At 42.3% G+C, this 20,663-nt stretch overlaps 1 protein-coding gene across 4 annotated transcripts in view; it reads right to left on the reverse strand.

Moving 5' to 3' along the window:
• The window catches only part of LOC111076841 (cyclin-dependent kinase 14), a 118,121-nt gene that overhangs the window by 84,397 nt on the left and 13,061 nt on the right, over positions 1-20,663 (reverse strand). For 3 of the 4 annotated variants that reach the window (XM_041594758.1, XM_041594755.1, XM_041594759.1), the window contains one exon: positions 3,122-3,187. The exons of the other annotated variant lie outside the window; for it this stretch is intronic. In XM_041594758.1, coding sequence (XP_041450692.1) covers positions 3,122-3,187 — 66 coding nt within the window. The remainder of the gene's footprint in view (positions 1-3,121; positions 3,188-20,663) is intronic. 4 annotated transcript variants of the gene reach the window in all.

The following is a 20,663-nucleotide window of genomic DNA, read 5'->3' on the forward strand; positions in this document are numbered from 1 at the left end:
TACGCAGCTGTGTCTGTGTGTGTGTGTGTGTGTGTGTGTGTGTGTGTGTGTCTACTGCTATGTGCACTATGTGGGTAAACCAGTTGGAGTGGCAGGCTGCTGCGGGCGACTCTCATTCCGCCTTGATTTCAATTCCAAATCGGCGACAAACACTTCACGGAAAGCGTAAGAGTTGGAGCAAGAAAGAGATGGCTATGGGAGGGAGTGAGAGTGGGAGAGTGGGAGAGAGAGGAAGGAGCGCTCTGGCTGCAATTACAATTCAATTAATGCGCTTATGTGCCATTCTTCTTGATTCATTCTTTTGGGCCTCTTATTCATCCCCTCATCATGATTCTGCTGCTCTCCTCCCACTCCCACTCCCACTTGTCCTTCTTCTTTACTCCACTTGTTCGCCTCTTCTGCCACACTGCTCACTCGTTCTCTTTCACAGTGTAGTAAACACATGATAAGAATGAGAAGAGGAAAGAGCAGTCAAGAAGGCGGAGAAGTAGGAGGCCGTCTCCGTCACCGTCTGAGTCCAAGAACTTGGAAATTTAATCGTCGTCGCAAAAGTTAAACGACCGCGCAAGTTGCTTAAGACATTCACTGGAGAGAGGCAGATACAGAGAGAGAGAATGGGAAAGAGGGAAATAATGGGTGTAAGCAGAGAGTAATGGGCATAGAGGGGTAGGGGGTAGGGTGGTAGGGGGGTGGTGGATTACAGGGCACACACATGGAGAAGCGTCTTTCAATGGACGTTTGGTAGGGCTTTGCAGGAGGAATACGAATAGGAGTAGCAGCAGCAGCAGCAGCAGCAATAGGAGCATGCAAGTAGGCAAGTCGGCAAGTAGGCGGTGTGTGGCATGCCACATAATCAGCTCATGTGTGAGCGGCGGCAGCGTTGCCACCTCAAGAGTTTTAGCCAAGGGAAAAAACCACTTCCTACACTACCATTTCCCTCTGCCTGCCTGCCTGCCTGCCTGCCTGCCTCGCCTCTAACTTGCATCCTTATGGCTGGCTGCCATTTGCCATGGGTGTTGTTTTTCAGCTTGTTAGGGGGGTGCTGCTGCTGCTGCTGCGAGTGGGGGGTTTGCACAATCAACGGTTTTAAATTGCATTTTATTTAATTAAGAAGAAAACACACACACACACACACACATAAAAGATAGAGAACTTTTACAGGGAAATAAAGAGAGAGCATAGAGCAGGTTTCACAGCGAAATGGAGACAGAGAATGAGAGTAAAGCGGGGGTGTTTCCCCCCTTTCGTTTTTGTATATTCTTGCAAAAACTTTCTGTATTTTTTTTTTCGTATATTTTCTTTACATTTTTCCCTCGAATATAACAAGCAAAGTTCGTTCCTTCCACACGGTTCAAAAGCCAAAGGTTGAATGTCGGCCACGGCAAAGAGAGGAAAGGAAAAGCTTCTCCGCGAAGATTTGTTTTGTGGGATCATTGCATTTGCTTTTGTTTGCGGGCGGGGGCGGCGGCGGCGGCAAACAACTTGAGCAAAGCTTAAGAAAAACTTCGAGAATTGTTAACGATTAACACAGGTGCGGAGGATGAGGAATACCTGAGCGGGCAAATCGCTAAAGGGCAAGTTTTACAATTGAACAAAACTCTAGCACTGAAACCAATGAAAAAAGTTCAAAAGGAAACCAATGAGCATTGAAATGAATACAAATTCTTAATGAATAGTCTCTCAATCTATGTCAACGGAATCAAGGGGAACATTCGAACATTAAAATAACAATTTTTTGACTACGATATTCATCTTTATCTTTATGTTGACCCGTTTCCATTTTTTCCTTAGTTCAGCTACATTTTCTTTGCCGTTCTCTAAATTTCTGTTCCTTTCTGTTAAATTAAAATATATTAATTGATTCTTAATCAAAATCTCACTCACTTCTTTCCTTTGTTTCTATATCTCCACTTTCTGTGTCTCATTCTCTTTATCCGTTTCTGCTAAAGTTTCTCTAAAATATTTCTTATTCGTTTGTTTTCATTCTTTTCCACAAATTCTCCCATATATATTTATCCAACTTTGGCTTTCTGCCTTTCATTTTCTTTATTTTTTTTCTCTCCAAACTTTGGCACTTTATATTTTTGAGTGAAAATATTCCTCTAATTAGCAAAATCAACAACAACAAAAAACCATTTGTCAATTTCACCCACAAAGAGAAATGACAAAGTTTTCTTTACCAAAAAAAAAGAACAAATTGTATTATGTACAACAAACAGAAAAAAAAACAAAACATTGGAGTGTGCCATTAGCATAGGTCCCTTGGCCTCCCTTTCTCTCTCTCTCTCTTCATCTGTCTCTCCAGCTCTCTCAAAGGTCGCATTAGACATAGACGACTCCCCGAGCTACTGGAAAAGTTCTATAAAATAAAACTAATAATAATTATCAACGCCATTGTCGGGCCATCAAAATGAACATAGAAACCAGAAACCAGCGAGACACAAACACAAACAAAATAAAGCCAAAGAGAGACAATGACAAAGAGAGCGAGAGAGCGAGAGAGACAAACAGATATAGTGGGCGTCCGGAAAAACTTTTCCTGTTGTTGGTGTTTTTGGCGGCGCTCTGGAAAAACAACAGGAACACCATTTTCTAGTTGTTTTTGATGTCCTGCCACCGCCGCTGACTCTCCGAAAAACTGAGAGCATTTGACATTGCCAAGGATGTCGCATGCCACACAGAGGCTGTCGTCCCGCCCTGCCTCTTGCTGTGCCGTTGCCACCGATGATGGCTTCGGTCTGGCGGTCGTCAAGCATTTGCCATCATCATTGTCATTGTCTACTCTCCACTGGCAGCATACAAACAGCAGTGGCAGCCGTGGCACAGGCCATGTCTGTTGCCACAAGAAGCACAAGAGGCACAGCCAGGACAATAAAATGTCATAATGAAAGTTTTTTCAATGCCAGAGAAAAAGAGAGAGAGAGAGAGAGCATTTTAGGCGAGCTATAAATGGGGCACATTAATGGGTTTGTTGACTGCCGCACGGCTGTCTGTTGGTTATGGCCAGATACTGTCATATGGTTCTCAGTGGTTCCCTGGCATGTTCTCTGTCATGTTCTCTGGCATGTTCTCTGTTATGTTTTGTCCTTGACAATGGGGGGATTTGAATGTAAAGGCTTACCAGAAGTGGGGTGTGGAGTGCTGCTCGTTGAAGGAGGGCTTGACTTTGACCAAAAGCGGAACTTACCTGTAAGAAGAAAATTAGGGAAATTAATTATTTGCAATGGAATAAAATGGGGTAGTTAAGAATAAAGGTTACTTATGGATGAGGTTCCAAAAAACAAACTCATCAGAAATCAGCTTCAAAGAGCTACGAAAAAGCCAACTGGGGCGACTATATTTTCCACTTTATATGCCACAAGTTTCCAACAGAAGTTCCCTTAGTTATGACAGCGGGCAATCACAGCCCATAGTTTTCCCAATGCCATTTCCCCCCGTGTGAATCATGAGACAGGCGGGGGGGGGGGCAGGTACACTCAACCAATCATATGAGGAGCCGTACGAAGGAGTATTATTGCAATTTGCAGTTATTAATCACACGATACAGCGCCTCGCACTCCCCCGCCCCACTCTCTCCATTGCACTCATCAAATATGCAAAAGCAGTTGCAACAACTGGCATGGTGTGGGCCATAAGTCCCCGAAAAGTGGCAGAGATTTACGACCTACTTCCATATGCATGACAGCTGCAAAACGCTGCTGCCTGCCTGCCCCTGCCTGCCTGCTGCCTGCCTGCCTGCCTGCCTGCCAGCAAAGTGAGTGACTAACTAACTGAAGAGAACTGCAATTGAAACAGAAACAGAACCAAAGTCAGCCAGAGTCAGAGTAGCGGAGGGACATATGCAAATGTCTGGCAGGTTACCTTCTTCGACTGACTGCAGCCAGAGACGAGACTCCTTTTTGGTGGAGTACTGGGGAGATCCTTTTGGAGCTGTGGATTGCAATTTGCATTACTCATTTGACACTCGGTCTGTGTGTCTGTGGCATCGGCAGACAGACAGCATTGCAACACCTGCTGGCAAAAGAGCCCAAAGAAAATGAAACAACAAAAAAAAAACACAAGAAACCAAAAGCTGAAAAAGAAAAACCCAAAGCTGAAGACAGAACAACACACAGCCAAGACATTGATGAACGACAAAGGGGCGCATAAAATGTATAATCCTTGAGTGCCAGGGCATACAACATGCAGCATGAAGCATGCAACATGCATGCATGCATCGCAGAGAGGAAGCTGAAGCTATCTCTGATATATGTATGTACGTGTAAATCTGTTGAGTGCAACTTTTGCCTGTCATCCGCAAACATGAAACCACTAATTGATGCACGAAGGAAGCACCAGAAAACAGCAGCAGAAAACACCAGAGACACCAGAAACACCAGAAGAGACGCCAAGACAGCTTCTTCGAGACTCTCTCTAGTGGCTGTCTGCTGGCTGAATTGGAGATGAAGGTTAGATGAGGCAAGCGAAGTGCTGCAGTGTTGCAGTTGCTGCCAGTGCTAGTCGTGTGTGTTGCATGACTAAACTTTTGGGTTTCTTTTTCAATATTAATTAACAGACAGCGGAAACAAAAGAAACATAGACTTTTTTGATGCAAGTTGCTGTGGCAGATAGTTCGCAGACAGTTTGCAGTTACAGACCCTGACTGTTTTTTTTTTTATGCTTTCAAAAAGGCTTTCCGAACAAAGAACTGTTGACAGTGGTTGACCTTGACACAAATTGAAGGAGATACAGGAAACGGAAGGCAAGGATTATTAAAGAAAAACACCTGATAATGCATTGCGTGGAAAGGTAAAAGAAGAGAAAAGTAAAAAAAAAAAAACAAAAACCCCTTTTTAGTTTAGATTTTTGTTTTAATTGCTTTTTCTTTGTACTTTTTTTTCTTTATTTAATTAAGTCTTTTTGATTTTATAACATAAAAAATAAAATTGTTGTATCCTTTTTTAATTTGATTTTTTGTTTGTTTTTATTTCCTTTATTTTCGTTCTCATTGACAACAAGAACAGCATTTATTGTTCTGTTGTGTGGGCTCTCCCACATCATACGTTGGTGGCAAGAGGGGAGGTGCAGGTTCCTCGCACTTCTTGGACTCGCAGACATCAGTAACTAAATTGGGAACCTTGAAATTTCGCATATTCCACGCAAGATATTTACACAGTAAGCTGCATGCCAATAAAATAATGATAGTGCAGCCAGAGAGCAATAAAAATATGGGAACCTTCCACCAGGCATCTTCCTTTGGGGCAGAATCTCTTCTATGAACGGTATTGAGATCATTGTACCCAGGGGATGTAAATCCCATGCGGCACTTGGTGCAAATATCATTAAACCAATTCATATTTTTTGTATTTGCTGCTGTGTTATTTGCTATTGGAAAATCTGATATTTTATGGGCAAACTTTTGACAAGAAACGAAAAATATATCTGTATGCCAGTATGCATGGGAATCGTTTGGATCCTTGTTTGATATTTATTAAGACCATTTTAAACTTGTCCTAAACGATTTCTTTCCTTTTTTACTTTGGATTATTTTCCTTTAATTTTCCTCAAGCTGCACACGAAAAAAACTGTGTCAGTGTGTCTCCCTCATTGCTACAGTGCCACAATCGACCGACAATCCGTAAACCCATCACCCTCCAGTACCCAATGTAGCCACCTTTATTCTCTCTCTTTCTGCCCTTTCCATTAGCCTTCTTTCTTCATGGCAATCATAATTGGTTGGACAATTTGCCTTTGGGCAAACATTTACAACAATTTGCATGTCGAAGCGGCTCCTCGTTTTCCTTTCTTCCCTCTGTCCCCCCCTTCCCTGTTCAGGCCACCACTCTCGATATTTTTTAATTGAATAAAGTGCACTTTGAACCCAAGCAGCAGCCGCCTTCAGGGGCCCTCTGATGGGGCCCGCCCCTCCGCCCAACTTGTGACACTTTTCATTGTGAAAATGTCCTGCAAAAAGGAGCACAACGATAAGGGCGGGCTACAGCAAGCCAGAAAGGGAGAGGGAAAGATAGAGCGGGCAGGGGCTGGGGACAAAGGTCGAGAGCAGCACCAAATGAGGCATGAGAAAGGCGACAGAAATCGTGCGACAAGCAATTTTTTTTTTTGCTGGTCATAAAAGTGCGCCAATAACCCACTGCACTTTGCAGCACATACACCCTGCCACACTCCCTCTCTCTCTCTCCACACTGAGGGCGAAAGAGGCCTACTCTACTTACGTACAACACACATACAAAATGAGGGGGGTGCAGGATATGGCTGGAGCGGAGCAACAGCAGATTGAGTTGTGTGGAAGCCACTCGAGTGAATGCCCCCTGAAACCCCCAACCCCATATATCCATTAATTTTTGTTAATTTATTGCCTTGCGATAGCCCCAAAGATGGGCCAAAGAGGGGGAGCAGGAGACAGGGAGAGAGTGATAGCCAAAGGAAAGTGTACGATGGATAGTGGAGAGATGGTAGGTAGGAGGCAGGAGGCATGGTAGCCATTGCACGTCGCAAGTGCCAATGCTTAAAACTTTTTGCTACGTGACTCGACAAGTGGCCAATACGAAGGAGATGATGGCCAAAAGAAGGGAGGTAGGCAAGGGGAGCAGCAGCAGCAGCAGCAGCGTGAAGACGTAAGCACCACAGAGATAGAGAGAGAGAGAGAGAGAGAGAGAGAGAGAGAGAGAGAAAATTCGAGGAGCCCAATACGTGACTCAAATATGCACGCACGCACACCAACAATGCACTGAGAGAAAAACCTTAATTAACTACAATGTAATCACAAATGTATGATATTTTTTTTATATTCAGCCACCAGGCCAGAGGAAGAGTATAAGAAAGTAACTATGAGTGGAAAATCAACATAAGATCTCTCCAAAACTGCGTGGCAGTAGCTCTGTCTACACCCAAATAACTCCTCTTCTACTCTTCGTGGAGCACAAGTACTTCCTCAATAGGAAATTCTCACACTCAAATTGCCACTGCCTTCCCACTGTAACAACGTGGAGCCTGATCGATCATGTCGTAATTTTTGTGCTACTGAGAGAGAGAGAACAGTCGAAAGAAGAGGAGAGGGAATGGACAGAGTTCTTATTGCAAAGTTCGGAAAACAACAACAGCAGCCAGCCACACACAGAAATGCAAGAGTCGGCGGAGCAGCTCGCTCCAAATCAGCCGAGTGTGGGTGACGAGCGAGAGAGATCAATGGAACGAAGCAAATGCGAGAGTGCGCAGTTATTGCGTGCAAGCAGCAATGCTCGGCTCTCAGTTGAAATCAAGATCAAGCAGATAAGACAAATGCGACTGCGCGGCGCACCAGACGAAAAAAAATACACACAGAATAAATAGTAAATAATGAAAGAACAGAAGCCGACAATCAGGCTGCACATCTCTGGAAAACATTTATTAATCTTCTTTATATTAAATAATATTTAACCTTGGTGCATTCCTCTTCTAATTTTCTTTCAGTGTAAACCTTCTTGGGCAGTCTGTTGCCATCAACAACGTCGCTTCTTGTATTTACTTCTCTTCTTTTACTTTTTTTTTTGGGGGTGGGAGGCGTGGCTGCCTAATTTCTTTCCCGCAGAATCTTACACCCACACTTGGACACGAAGACACAGATACGAGTAGAGGCACACACAGATACACACATATGCATAAAAATCAGGTCATGTTCGCTGCTCAAAGTAATGGAATTTGTAATGCGTTCATTCTTCCATCCCACCAAAATCCCATCCCATCCTTCTGCCTGCTGCCACCGCCTGACACTTGCTCTTCCTACCTCCCTCCCTCCCGCTCACTCATTTGCCACGGGAATGTCGTTTTGTGTGCTCGTCTCTGTCTTAGGTTTTCGCCTGCCCTCCTCCTCCTCCTCCTGGTGTGTGGCATGCCCCCACCAGCAAACCTGCGCGCAGCACTCTGCCCCGTTTTTAGTGCTCTTCCTTGCCTTTATTTTGCGTGTGCCCCGTCTCTGCAAATTAACTTCTTCTACGACTTTGCCCAGCAAAAAGGGGGGAAATGGATGTGGCATGGTGGCATGGTGGCATGGCTGCATGGTGGCATGGTGTCATGATGGTTGGGGCATCTCCTGTCGAATGCGCTCAAGTGGCATGGAGAGTGGAAACTTCAGTAGCTACGCTTGTTTCCCATTATTAACAATCTTTGTTGCCATTTTGTGTGTGCGCCCCGCGAGTCGTTCCATCCCAACCCGTCCCGTCCGCCGTCTTCTGCCATGTGTTTTCTCCTGTTACCTCCCATCGGTGGCAGCAGATAGAGCCACTCTCTGCCACTGCCTCAGCCCGTTTGGAAACGCCTTCTTCTTCGTCTTTTAGCAAATGTATTCAATTAGTTAACTGAAGAAAAATTATATCATTAGCGAGAGGTTTCAAGGGGGGAAAAGCAGTCGGCAGGAAGGGGGTTGAATTGGTAGGCGGCATCTACCTTCGTAGGACGGTTTATTAGAATTAATAATTGCCTTGGCCCCGACTTTAAACGGGGGGATAATAGTAGAAGGCGCCACAGAAAGGAAGCCCCACAGGCAAATAGCAGGAGGAGAGGCGAGGATACGCCACAGAAAGGAAGAAGGAACAGGTTTGCCCCCTCCCATGAAGCAAGGTAAAGGGAAAATCTATTGGGTGGCAAGGTGGTGGCGGCCTCCCTGTGGGGGGCATTCTTTGTAATGATTATAATAGAATTTTAATGGATCTGAAAATGATGAAAAGTGGAAAATTTGCTGAAAGCTTAAGTCAAGTTTTAGTTTCCTTTTGACTTCGAAAACAATAGAGATATTTGTTCAAACAAATCCCCAACTAAATTGTACACTAATTCTAAGGCATTAATCCCTTAATTTTAAAGACTTTCTCGCGCGATCCCTCTTTCCTTAAACATTAATATTAAATAATATCAAATTGTTTTTTTTTTTCAACTAATTTTAACTCAACCGATTTTCCATTTATTAAACTATTTACTTCCAACAATCCACTCTGATCTACTCCTTTGCGTAATTTTTCCTTAGAATATGTCACTCTACTTAGTCGAAAAATTCCTCTTTCTATAGAAAATGAAACCCTCTTCCTTTGTTAGTTTATTTTTTCTCTAAACTTCCCTTAGAATTCCTTTTCTTCCATGAAAGATTTAAATATTTCCCATTCAAACTCCCGCACAAAATTTTCTTTGTCTATCTTTCTCCGCCAAGAAATTTCCACAAAACTTCAATCCTAATTTTCTCTACAAATTGTTCGATATCAACTTAAGTTCTTGTCAACTTCAAACCGACTTTTCCTCATAATTTAATTAAATTGTGTGAATATCTACGCTACCCCTTCTGCCAGTTTCTTAGTTTTCCCCACTAAATTTGACTCAATTGAGCGACAGAAAAGCTGCCTTCTCTCTCTTCTACTTCTCTCCCGGCTGCTCTCTTCATTATTTGGGTCATCATTGGAGGCAAAATTTTGCGCACACAAAAAGACGGGAAAAACTTTTCAATTGGCCTAATGTCGGAGGAAACTTCCTGGTCTTGCTGCCACTTGACTCTATGGTCGTCGGCAAATTGGCGAGGAAAATCAAGCGGCAGCAGCAGCAGCAACCAGGCACAAGGAAAACTCCTCCACTCCACAAAACTTTCCACATTTGGTAAAATGTTTTAAAAATACACAAAAAAACAAGTGGGGAAATTGGTTGAAAAAAAAAAAACAAGGAAAACAAACAGAAACAGAAATTCCAATGCAGAGCATAAGTTTTGTCTATTTTCACACATTCGTTGGCCAAAATCCAAGAATTATAACACGAATCCCATGCCATATTTTTGGGGAGCAGCGGGGCAAGAAACAGCAATGGGAAATCCGTGGAAATTCCAATGGGAAGAGGTTTAGAGTGACGGGGGACAGAGCAGAGGCAGATGATGAGTAATGTATCTGTAGGAATACACAAAAGTGGTTCTTGGGGGATCTTTTATGGAATATGGGAAATGGCAATACTACAGATTAATTCAATTGAAATTAAGCTGGATTTTTGAGGAAGATATGATTATTCTTGCGGATTTAATAGATTAAAATTTAAATAGTTTATATTAGATTGATTCTATAAAGATTTTCACTGAATAGCCATTTTCGTACTATCATTTTCATTTTCTCTTCCCTCAAATCCTATGTAAATAAATATTTCGATTAAAAACCCAAAATTTCTTGGCATTTTTCCTTTCCGACTCAAAGATTATTATTATTTTTTTTCACTTTTCACTCAAAATGCAATATGCATGGCACCGCAAGACCGCAAAACCGAATGTCTAAAGATGTAAATCCTCATCTAAATCAGTCGAATGTGTGTGGCTGGCACACGCTGCCACATGCCTCCCACCCCTCCCACTTTATAGAATGAACGCCCCAGACACAGACGCATCTGCTTAGCATATCAATGCGGAGGGAGATTTGCATTTAACGCTTGCCACCACAGCAGATATTAGCACCACAGACAGCATCCCATCACCCCATCCATTTTGTTATCCATTTGGTGGCACGTTGGCACGGTGGCATGGGGCATTCGAAAAGTCTTAGGTGTTTCGTTATTTATGCGTCTGTTTGCACTAATTCCATGAACCTCAAAAAAGTTTAATGTTCTCTACAAGGCAGCGGGGAAAAACTAAACACTAAACAGAAATGGGAAATGACAGGGAAATGACACTGGCCAGAGGTCAGCGGGGGTGTATCTCTACCAGTGCTGACACTCCTCTCTATATATGTATATATGGAGAGACGACTTCAAAGTCGGGGACTTATCTAAAATTCAAATTGAAACACACAAAAAAGAAAAGTGAAAAAGGAAATATAAATTGAATTACATATTTTAAGCACAACAAAAGACAGCAGACAACAGACACCAGACAGCAGACACAACAGCTGGAGACACTTTACCCTTTAACCTCCTAACACCTTACTAATGCTGCCAAAAAATACCTCTGCTACGGCGTCATCATGGATGCCCCATGTGGTGTCCCACACGATGTCCATGAGCTTTGTGCTACAAATCGTTGAAGCAGACTGCACTCACTCTACCCATGTGCAAAAGTCAGTGCCCCAAGGACCATTTCTTAGCGGGTATTATTCAGAGTGAATAGTGAAAAGTTTGCACTGCCAAAATAAAATATTTGTTCCCTGATTTTTTAACAATTGAACAATCCAGCTGCTCTAGCTGCTCCACGCTACACTTCGAAATTTGGCATGCTAATAATATTACTCCAAGGGGATTTACACGCTTCCATGTCAGTCAGGAATGGATTCGCCATGGAATGTGGATATGGGACTACGATTCCGATTATGTGTTCAGTTTAGAAACGGGTGTTCCGAGTAGCAGTCAAGCAGCCATTAAGCCATTCCTCCTGCACATGAAATGATGTACTATAAGCCAATCGTACTGCTTTTGGTCCCCCTAATCTTCCCTGGAGATGTGACGGCAGAATGCTGCCCGGACAGCGCAGGATTTTGTGCAGACGGAACTGAAGTGCAAGGCCATTATTGTGGCTACGGGCGTTGTAATATATTCGGATGCAATTGCGATGGAGGATGCAGAGATAGTGAAACTCCAGATCCTGGTATTTCTGCTTTTATTGCAACATATCGACCCAACAAGAGGCGTTGCTGCCCTACCTATCGAGGATGGTGGTGCCTCGACGGAAAAAAAGCAAATGCCGCCAATTGCGGTATTGGATATTGTAATATTGAGGGATGCGATTGCAAAGTAGGATGCAGAGCACCCAAAAAACAAAATTAAACAGAATCTTTTGTATACCGGGGATGGGGTTCTCTTTCATCTCAAAATCAATCGATCGCAAAGCTTTCAAATATTGGAACCTTTAGCGGAATTTCTATTTAAAATACAATAAAAAATCTGAATAATTTGATAATTATTCATGGTTAGGTTTCTTATCAGAATAGAAACACCTTTCACATGCGAAGAGCGAATAAAAACGAGAAGGAACGTGTGAGTCGCTTCTGGGGACGCGACTCTACTATACCCGTACTCAGTCAGTATATACATTTTTGAGCTTATGATTTTTAAGAATTTTAGAAAAAAAAAAATTTTACATTTTACATTTTTTTGCTACATATGATATCTACATCTACATCTACAATGTATATTCTACATCTAACATGTAGATTTTACATGTTCCATTCATATTCTACATCTCCTCCGCTAGGGGTTGCTCGCGCACTGAACGCGGCAGAATGTGCGAGCGAGAAGGAAAATGAGATGCGTTGTCGACGGCGGGAGGGGAGGGGAAGCAACTGAAAATTAATTTCTTCATTCTGGCTATAATTATGATCCGATCTGATTCAGATTCGGCAATCTGGTAGATATTGGCATTTTCTACGATACTGCGTTTTTAGTTTTATCGTATCTTTAAAACTGTGCCTGCCACAGATTTTCGTCCTTTGTGTGGGCGGAAGGGGGCGGGGCGAAATTTTGAATACACTTGTAGCAGTGTGATATCACATGAGTCTGGAAACCAAATTTGGTTTCTCTAGCTCTTATAGTCTCTGAGATCCAGGCGCTCATCAAGACGGAGACGGACGGACAGACGGGACGGACAGACGGACATGGCTATATAGACTCGGCTATTGATGCTGATCAAGAATATATATACTTTATGGGGTCGGAAACGTTTCCTTCTCTGCGTTGCACACATCCACTTTTACCACAAATCTAATATACCCCTTAACTCTTTTTTGAGTACGGGTATAAAAAATAAAGTCGGCATAAATTAAATATAAAATGCGAATTAAAATATGCGAAATATATCTGCATAAATCTGCAGACAAAGATACACACATATACAGATACAAATCTCTCTCTCTCTCTCTCTCTGCCATTCTAACTGAATAATCAAATCAAATAAAAATCACATTCGCATTCGGATGGGGATTGGGTTTCTGTGATGCTCTGAGTGAAAAATGAAATTAAAATTCTTTGCCACAAGAGTAATTCAATTAACGCCACACAATGCGGCACGGACTTATATATGGTTAGATGTACATAGTATATGAGAAAAGGCAAAAGGATACTCCTTTTGTTGGTTGCAAAAGACGAAGCAGGTCGGTTGGGTCCTTGCCCTCGGACTGAAATCACACACAAAAGGCACAGCACAGCAGCCAAGGCAAGAGGCAGGCAGCATGTGGCAGTTGCTGGACCAAAGGTATAGAATTTTTAGTATACAAAACACGCGCTTGCCACACACACACACACAGACACACACACACATGTGGCATAAGGACTCAAGTGCACCTAAACTGCAAGCGGCAACATCCGTTTTCATAAACGTAATACACTAGAAAACTGCATGCCACAGTGGTACATTCAGAGGTACAGTCACCACCCAAGAGGCTGTTGCCAGGAGGCTGTCAGGTGCATAAATTACCAATAATTTAATGACATTTTCATTAGTTTTCAACCACTGTGCAACTTCTTTTCGTATCAAAAGCTGTTCCGGGACCAGGCGAGAGAGAGAGAGTCTCCTGAACTCTGGAGCTCAAGTTCCTGCTTGGCTGCCTGCCTGCCTGCCTGCCTGCCTGTGGCCTGCCTTCTCTGTGACAATTTTCCATGACCTGACCCCTTCCTGCGGTGGCCAACCTGGCATTTTCCTTCACCTTTTTGTGTGTGTGTGTGCCATTTTCACGCTTTTACGCCGCAATTGTTGTGGCAGCCAGCACCTCCTGCCCCGAGGCAGGAGCAACCTCCCTGCTCCATTGAAAGGCCAAACGAAACGACGACTCACTTTATGAAAAGAAAATTGTGACTTTAAAACTAAACCCAACAAACAATCAACAGAGTTTCCACACCCAAACAGTTCAGCTCAAAGTTCAGCTCTCTGCCGGGCATTGTTTTTGCCACAGTTTGGCAGCCATTGTGTGCAGCACAGGAAGTCTATTTAGAGCGGCGTCTATTGTGCGGAGGTCACTGAATTTCTGTGCCCGTGTGTGCCAAAGTTCATCAACTTTCGGGCATGGCTGTCAAGTGGGTGAAGCTTCAATCAATGTTTGAAACTTATTGAAACAAATTGCAGACGGTAAGGCCCACGTTGTGGCAGGCCCTAGTTGTGGGGCAAATGTCCAGCATTGGACATCTATGCATCGTCGCATAGAGAGTCGTCACATGGAATGTGCTACATTTGTCATGGGGCTAACATGTCATCAAGTCTCTCGCCACACAACGTCACAACGACTATGACAGCACGTGGCATCCACTTGTCAGCGAATGGGTAGCTCCAATGTGGTATTCTGGGGGGGGAAGAGAGCGTAGCGCGTAACGCATAACGCGTGACGGAACACTTATAACCCCATTCATAAGTGGGTTATGCAATCGACAGGCGCTGGAGAGAGAGCCAGAGAAATGGCAGACAGAGGGGGAAATAGGGACAGGAGAAATTAGCTGTTTTTTTATAGAAATGATTATGGAATTTTGCGACCCAGCACAATGTCATCTCGACCACATTAACCAGCATAAATAATTAAATTTGCACGGCTGCATTCCGGCTATGAGTTCAGTTTGCAGGCGAGTGTTCCGTGTGTCAGTCAATCAGTTTCCGCCTGCACTTTAAATGCTGTACTGTAAGGCATTCCTGCTGCTGGTGGCCCCCCTATGCTTCCTTGGAGATGTGACGACAGATTGCTGCTATGACCTGGGTGGAATATGCCCAGACGGAACAAAAGTAAAAGGCGCCTATTGCGGGTACGGACCTTGTAATATATTCGGATGCAATTGCGATGGAGGCTGCAGAAATCGTGATACTCCACCTCCGGAACTTGCTAAAATTGCTCCAACTTTTTCACCAACGAGCAATTGCTGCCCTTTATATTTTGAAATGTGGTGCCTCGACGGCACTAAAGCAAATGGCCCCTTTTGCGGTCACGGACCGTGTAATATTCATGGATGCATGTGCGGAGGAGGCTGCAAAGTGCCCAAATAGTCGATTTTCTAGCAACTCATCAGTCCAGCTAATCCACTGTATAAGTATGCAAAATATCTCATTTGGCATGCCGCTTAAGCCCCAACAATTAAATTTACACGCGGAATGTTAACGCCATGGCATTATGATATGGGGGACTACGGCTACGATTATGAGTTCAGTTTAGCAGCGAGTGTTCCGTGTGTCAGTCATTCCACCTGCTATTTAAATTATGTACTTCAAGGCATTCGCACTGCTATTGGCTCCGCTATTCTTTCTCAGAGATGTGACGGCAGAATGCTGCCCTGCCAAAGCAGGAATTTGCTTAGACGGAGAGCCTTCTAGAGATTTTTTTTGCGGTATTGGAGATTGCAACATATTCGGATGCAATTGTGATGGAGGATGCCGCACTCGTGATATTCCAAGGGATGAGCTTGCGGAAATGCTTGGAACTGCAGCACCTTCGACTTTGGGGTGCTGCCCTACCTATCGAGGATGGTGGTGCCTCGACGGAACTCGAGTAGTTGGCGCCTTTTGCGGTGTTGGACCTTGTAATATTTTCGGATGCGCTTGTGAAGGCGGATGCAGAAAACGCAGAAAAAACTGAAAAGTTTCAATGTTTATTGAACAGAATTTTCCATTATAAGGAAAAAACAGCTGTTTGCAAAATATACCAGATAAAGTCTATCGAAGCCCATTTTCCGTTTTCGACACCCATTTCAACCGGCCGGATATTTGAAGCTCGTGAAATAAACCATGTATAGGTATATATGTACATATTTATGTACATATATCGAGGACCCTCTTCGCTCATCTTTGGAAATTTTCCTTTCAACGATTTGCGCTCCTGCAAAAACAATATTTATGGCAACTAATTTTCGGTGTTTGCGGGGACCCCTGGCAAACCAGACATTTTTCTTCACCTTTTTGTGTGCTACATTTTCATGCTTGTACGCCGAAATTGTCCTCGCCATTTATTAGCATTAAAAATGCATTTTTCATGGTTGCACTGCGAATGTAAAATCAGTTAGGAGTCCAATCAGTCATTAAGCCATTCCTCCTGCACTTAAGATGCTATACTATAAGGCACTACTATTGGTTCCCCTATTCTTCCCTGGAGATGTAACGGCAGAATGCTGCCCTGACAGAGGAGGATTCTGCGCAGACGGAACTAAATTACAGGGCCATTATTGCGGCTATGGAGCTTGTAATATATTCGGATGCAATTGCGATGGCGGATGCAGAGATCGTAAGATTCCAGATCCCGATCTAACTGATCTTATTGCAACATCTCGACCCAACAAAAGGGGTTGTTGCCCTACCTATCGAGGGTGGTGGTGCCTCGACGGAACTAAAGCAGTTGGCGCCTATTGCGGTGTTGGATCTTGTGATGTTAGGGGCTGCAATTGTGAAGGAGGATGCAAGGTACCCTAATAAACTAAAAATTAAGCAGAATCTTCTGTATACGGAAAAAGCTGCCTTCAAGTTGAAAGATGAGGTTTAGCCATTTGAGGATTTAAACTACCATAAATATTCGAATAGAATAGCATAGACGCAGAGATCTGTTTTTAAGAGTTGATCTAAAATATTTTTAGCACCACTCAAAGATCGGTCTTAAGATTTTAAAGAACAATCTGCTTTGATCCATACGAAATTTGTATTTTTTCTGGAAAACATTTGATTGGATGCAGTATAATGTGGCATTAAGGTAGTCGATTTTCGTTAAGTATTCTCGGCTGCTTTGTGCAAAGTTTAGAGACGAGTGTTCCGTGTAGCAGTCATTTAACCCTTCCTCCTGCACTTGAAATGATGTACTACAAGGCACTACTATTGGTTCCCCTATTCTTCCCTGGAGATGTGACGGCAGAATGCTGCCCTGACAGAGGAGGATTCTGCGCAGACGGAACTAAATTACAGGGCCATTATTGCGGCTATGGAGCTTGTAACATATTCGGATGCAACTGCGATGGCGGATGCAGAGATCGTAAGTTTCCAGATCCCGATCTAACTGATCTTGTTGCAACATATCGACCCAACAAGAGGCGTTGCTGCCCTACCTATCAAGGATGGTGGTGCCTCGACGGAACTAAAGCAGTTGATGAATATTGCGGTGTTGGATCTTGTAATGTTAAGGGTTGCAATTGTGAAGGAGGATGCAAGGTACCCTAATAAACTAAAAATTAAGCAGAATCTTCTGTATACGGAAAAAGCTGCCTTCAAGTTGAAAGATGAGGTTTAGCCATTTGAGGATTTAAACTACCATACATATTCGAATAGAATAGCATAGACGCAGAGATCTGTTTTTAAGAGTTGATCTAAAATATTTTTAGCATCACTCAAAGATCGGTTTAAGATTTTCAAAAATAATCTTCTTTGATCCATACGAAATTGGTATTTTTTCTGGAAAGCATTTGATTGGATGCAGTATAATGTGGCATTAAGGTAGTAGATTTTCGTTAGGTATTCTCGGCTGCATTGCGAAAAGTTTAGAGACGAGTGCTCCGTGTAGCAGTCATTTAACACTTCCTCCTGCACTTGAAATGATGTACTACAAGGCATTCGCTCTGCTATTGGCGCCCCTATACTTCTTTGGAGATGTGACGGCAAAATGCTGCCGAATAAGTTCCGGATTATGCAAAAGAGGAGGGCGTCCTAGAGGCAAATATTGCGGTATTGGAAATTGTAATATTTTTGGATGCAATTGTTCTGGAGGATGCCTCCGTCAAGGACATTGTGATATTCATGGCTGTACGTGTGGATGCACATAACAAATGTAAATGTTGACCACTAAACAGAATCCTCTGTACACGGAAAAGGCTCTTTTCAAGGCGCCTTTTGGCAGCATATTGGCGCATTGAACATTGAACAGAGGTTGACATCTGTTTCTAATAGATGATCTAAGATATTTTTAATACCACTCAAAGATTAGTTTACGATTGTCAGTAAATATCTGACTGGAAGAGGCAAAGAAATAAGATGGAGCTGTACTGTTTCTTCGGTATAGACAACTTAATCTTTCTAACAGAGGGTTGTAAACTTTCTAGCAACTGATCAATCCAGCAATTCCACTCTATAAGTACAAAATGAAAAATATCTCATTTTGCATTTGGTATGCTCCTAGTGTGACCGTTACAGTGGAGTCCCCAACTATTAGCATAAACAATTAAATTTAAACGGTTGCATTGCGACTATGAGATCAGTTTACAAGATACGGAAAAAGCGTGTGAGAGGCTCCTATTGCAGTGTTGGACCTTGTAATAAAAAGATCTCCCTTTGACAGTGGGATGGCGATTCGTTTCCGATTGCATTGCCTGCCGCCTGCGTGTCGGGCGCGTGTGTGACAAGTGTCAACAATTATCAAGTATACGCCACCTGCAGCGCTCCACTTCACTTCACTCCAATCCCTCTGCTCATGCAACACGTGCCTCAATTGCCACCGAAATTAATTGAGCACTCCGCTCGGCTCCGCTCTGCGCCGCTCTGCTCTGCACTGCTCTCATGAGACTGTCAATTAGCACGAAAATCAGGCAAATTTATGGCCGCAACTGCGAAACATCCCATCAAAGTGTAAGGCAAAAAAAAAGAGATACAAATCAAAAGAAAAAATATCAATAGATACACGTATCTACAGACAACCACAGCTACAGCTATAGATACATGTATGTATAAGTGAAGCCATCAAATCCGTCTGTCAATTTGTGAATTTAAGCAGAAAACGCGTGTCGTGTCGGACCCATAAAAATACACAAATACAAATCACAAATAAATATTAAGATGCTAAAAAAAAGTAGCCAGAAAAGAAAACAAACGAAAAGAAACACAACACACGCACAGACAGAGCTAGGGATACACACTTGAGTATACCCTTTAATAGATACTTTTTTATATTTGTTTTTTTTTTTCAAAAATTTCCTGTAGTTTAATTTTATATATATGTATTTATTATATATTATTTTTTTTAAATATTTTTTTTCGACTTCCTAAAACCTAATTTTCATCATAATCTTTATAAGCCCTGACCTAAAAACAAATAGATACTTTCATTTCTGCATTAGATACATCTCTCAAAGATAAGGAGACTCTCTTTAAAAGGGTATTAATAATACTCGCAGATATATCTTTTGTGAAGAGCAACAGAATGTCAAAAAATTAGCAACGAAAATAAATGAGCCACAAAACTGAGAGAGATATAGAGATAAAGAAGAGAATAGAATAGAAAAGAAAAGAAGGGGGAAAAGAGGGTGGTAGAGAAAATAGGAAGCGAAAAGGGGGAGAGAATAGAAAGGCAGAGATTTTTTATAAAGAAAAGCAAAAACTCTTTTCATAAAGTTGATTAATATTTGTTCTTTTTTTTCGTATTTTTTTTTTTGTCCAATTCTTTTTAGCCACTTCTTTGACAGTCTCGACTTTTGGCCACTTCTTTTACAGTCTCTGCTTTCGACCAACTCTTTTCTATTCTATTCCCTTCCCCATCCAGCAACTCTTTTTAAATTTCCTTCTCTCTGCCACATTTTGTGGTCAAGTAATTGTCGCATTATCCACTAAACTTGTTGCTAATTTTGACAGTCATTTTCTTTCCCGTCCCTGCGCTTGGCCAGAACTTTGTGTAAAGCCATCTTAACGATGGCTAATTAAAAAAAAACTCAACTGTCAAAAGTATCTCTGTATCTTTTATCTACTTTAGATCCGCGTGTCGCTAAGACAAAAGCAAAAAATAAACCAGGAAAAAAGGCGAGCGAGCGAATATAAAACCCCCCGAAAGATAAGTCTCGTCTGTCATGGCAATTAAACAGAAATCATTTTTGTATGTTTTGTGTTTGTTTGGAAAACAAGACGCTTGCTGTTGCTGCCGCGTTTAAAAATAGCTCAAAAAGATAGCCAAAAATATCTCAAAGATATGCGCTGGCAGACACATAGACAGCTAGATATTCTCAGGCAAGTGCTTTTGTTATTTCCACAAGCAGCTGAAAGCAAAAGTTGCCATCTGATGCCCACGCATTGCAGAGGCTGGAAAATGGAAGAAATCCGGCAGAAGAAGTGCCAGCAACATGGAAGGAGAAGGTGACATACAGGAAGAGTGGGCACAAGTGGGGAAACAAATTACAGCCTACAGATGACAGCTGTAAAACCAGAGAGACAGGCACGGGCATGCTGCTGGTGTAGCATCCTGTAGCATCTGCAGTGAAAACTGTGAAAAATTAAATGTTGTGGGAGGAGAGTCAATAAATACACAGCTTTACAAATACTCCCATATAGTATACAGGGGGCAAAACAGTCTCTGGAAAACAAGGGGGAAAACACTTTATAAACACAGGCAAAGAGCGCTCAATGGAAATGTCTTAAATTTTGTCATTAAATAAGGTAAAATTATTCTGTAATTATGGGGAAAATCATTGGCGGGACAACCTTAAATTAAGATGCAATTTCCTTTCCCTCAATGATTAAATAAAATAAAGATATTAAAATAATGAAATAAAATAAAATATCCGTAAAACCAAATCTCTGATACAATCTATCGTAAATATGGGAATACTCCATTTTTAAGAGTATTTATATTTTATATTTATATTTTGGGTTACCTTTGCGGTACTGAGTGTTTCCATGTTCAAATTTAAGAAATTTTCCTCATTTTCTGTTGGTTCTGTTCTGCTTTTTTCCACCAAGACACTGCTGTAAGACACTTTAGTACAGGGCAAAACTCTCCCAACTGGAAACACACACCAAACGAAACCTAAACTTTTGGTTT

Source organism: Drosophila obscura, unplaced genomic scaffold, assembly GCF_018151105.1.
Source record: "Drosophila obscura isolate BZ-5 IFL unplaced genomic scaffold, ASM1815110v1 contig_1, whole genome shotgun sequence".
In the NCBI taxonomy this organism is placed as follows: Eukaryota; Metazoa; Arthropoda; class Insecta; order Diptera; family Drosophilidae; genus Drosophila; species Drosophila obscura.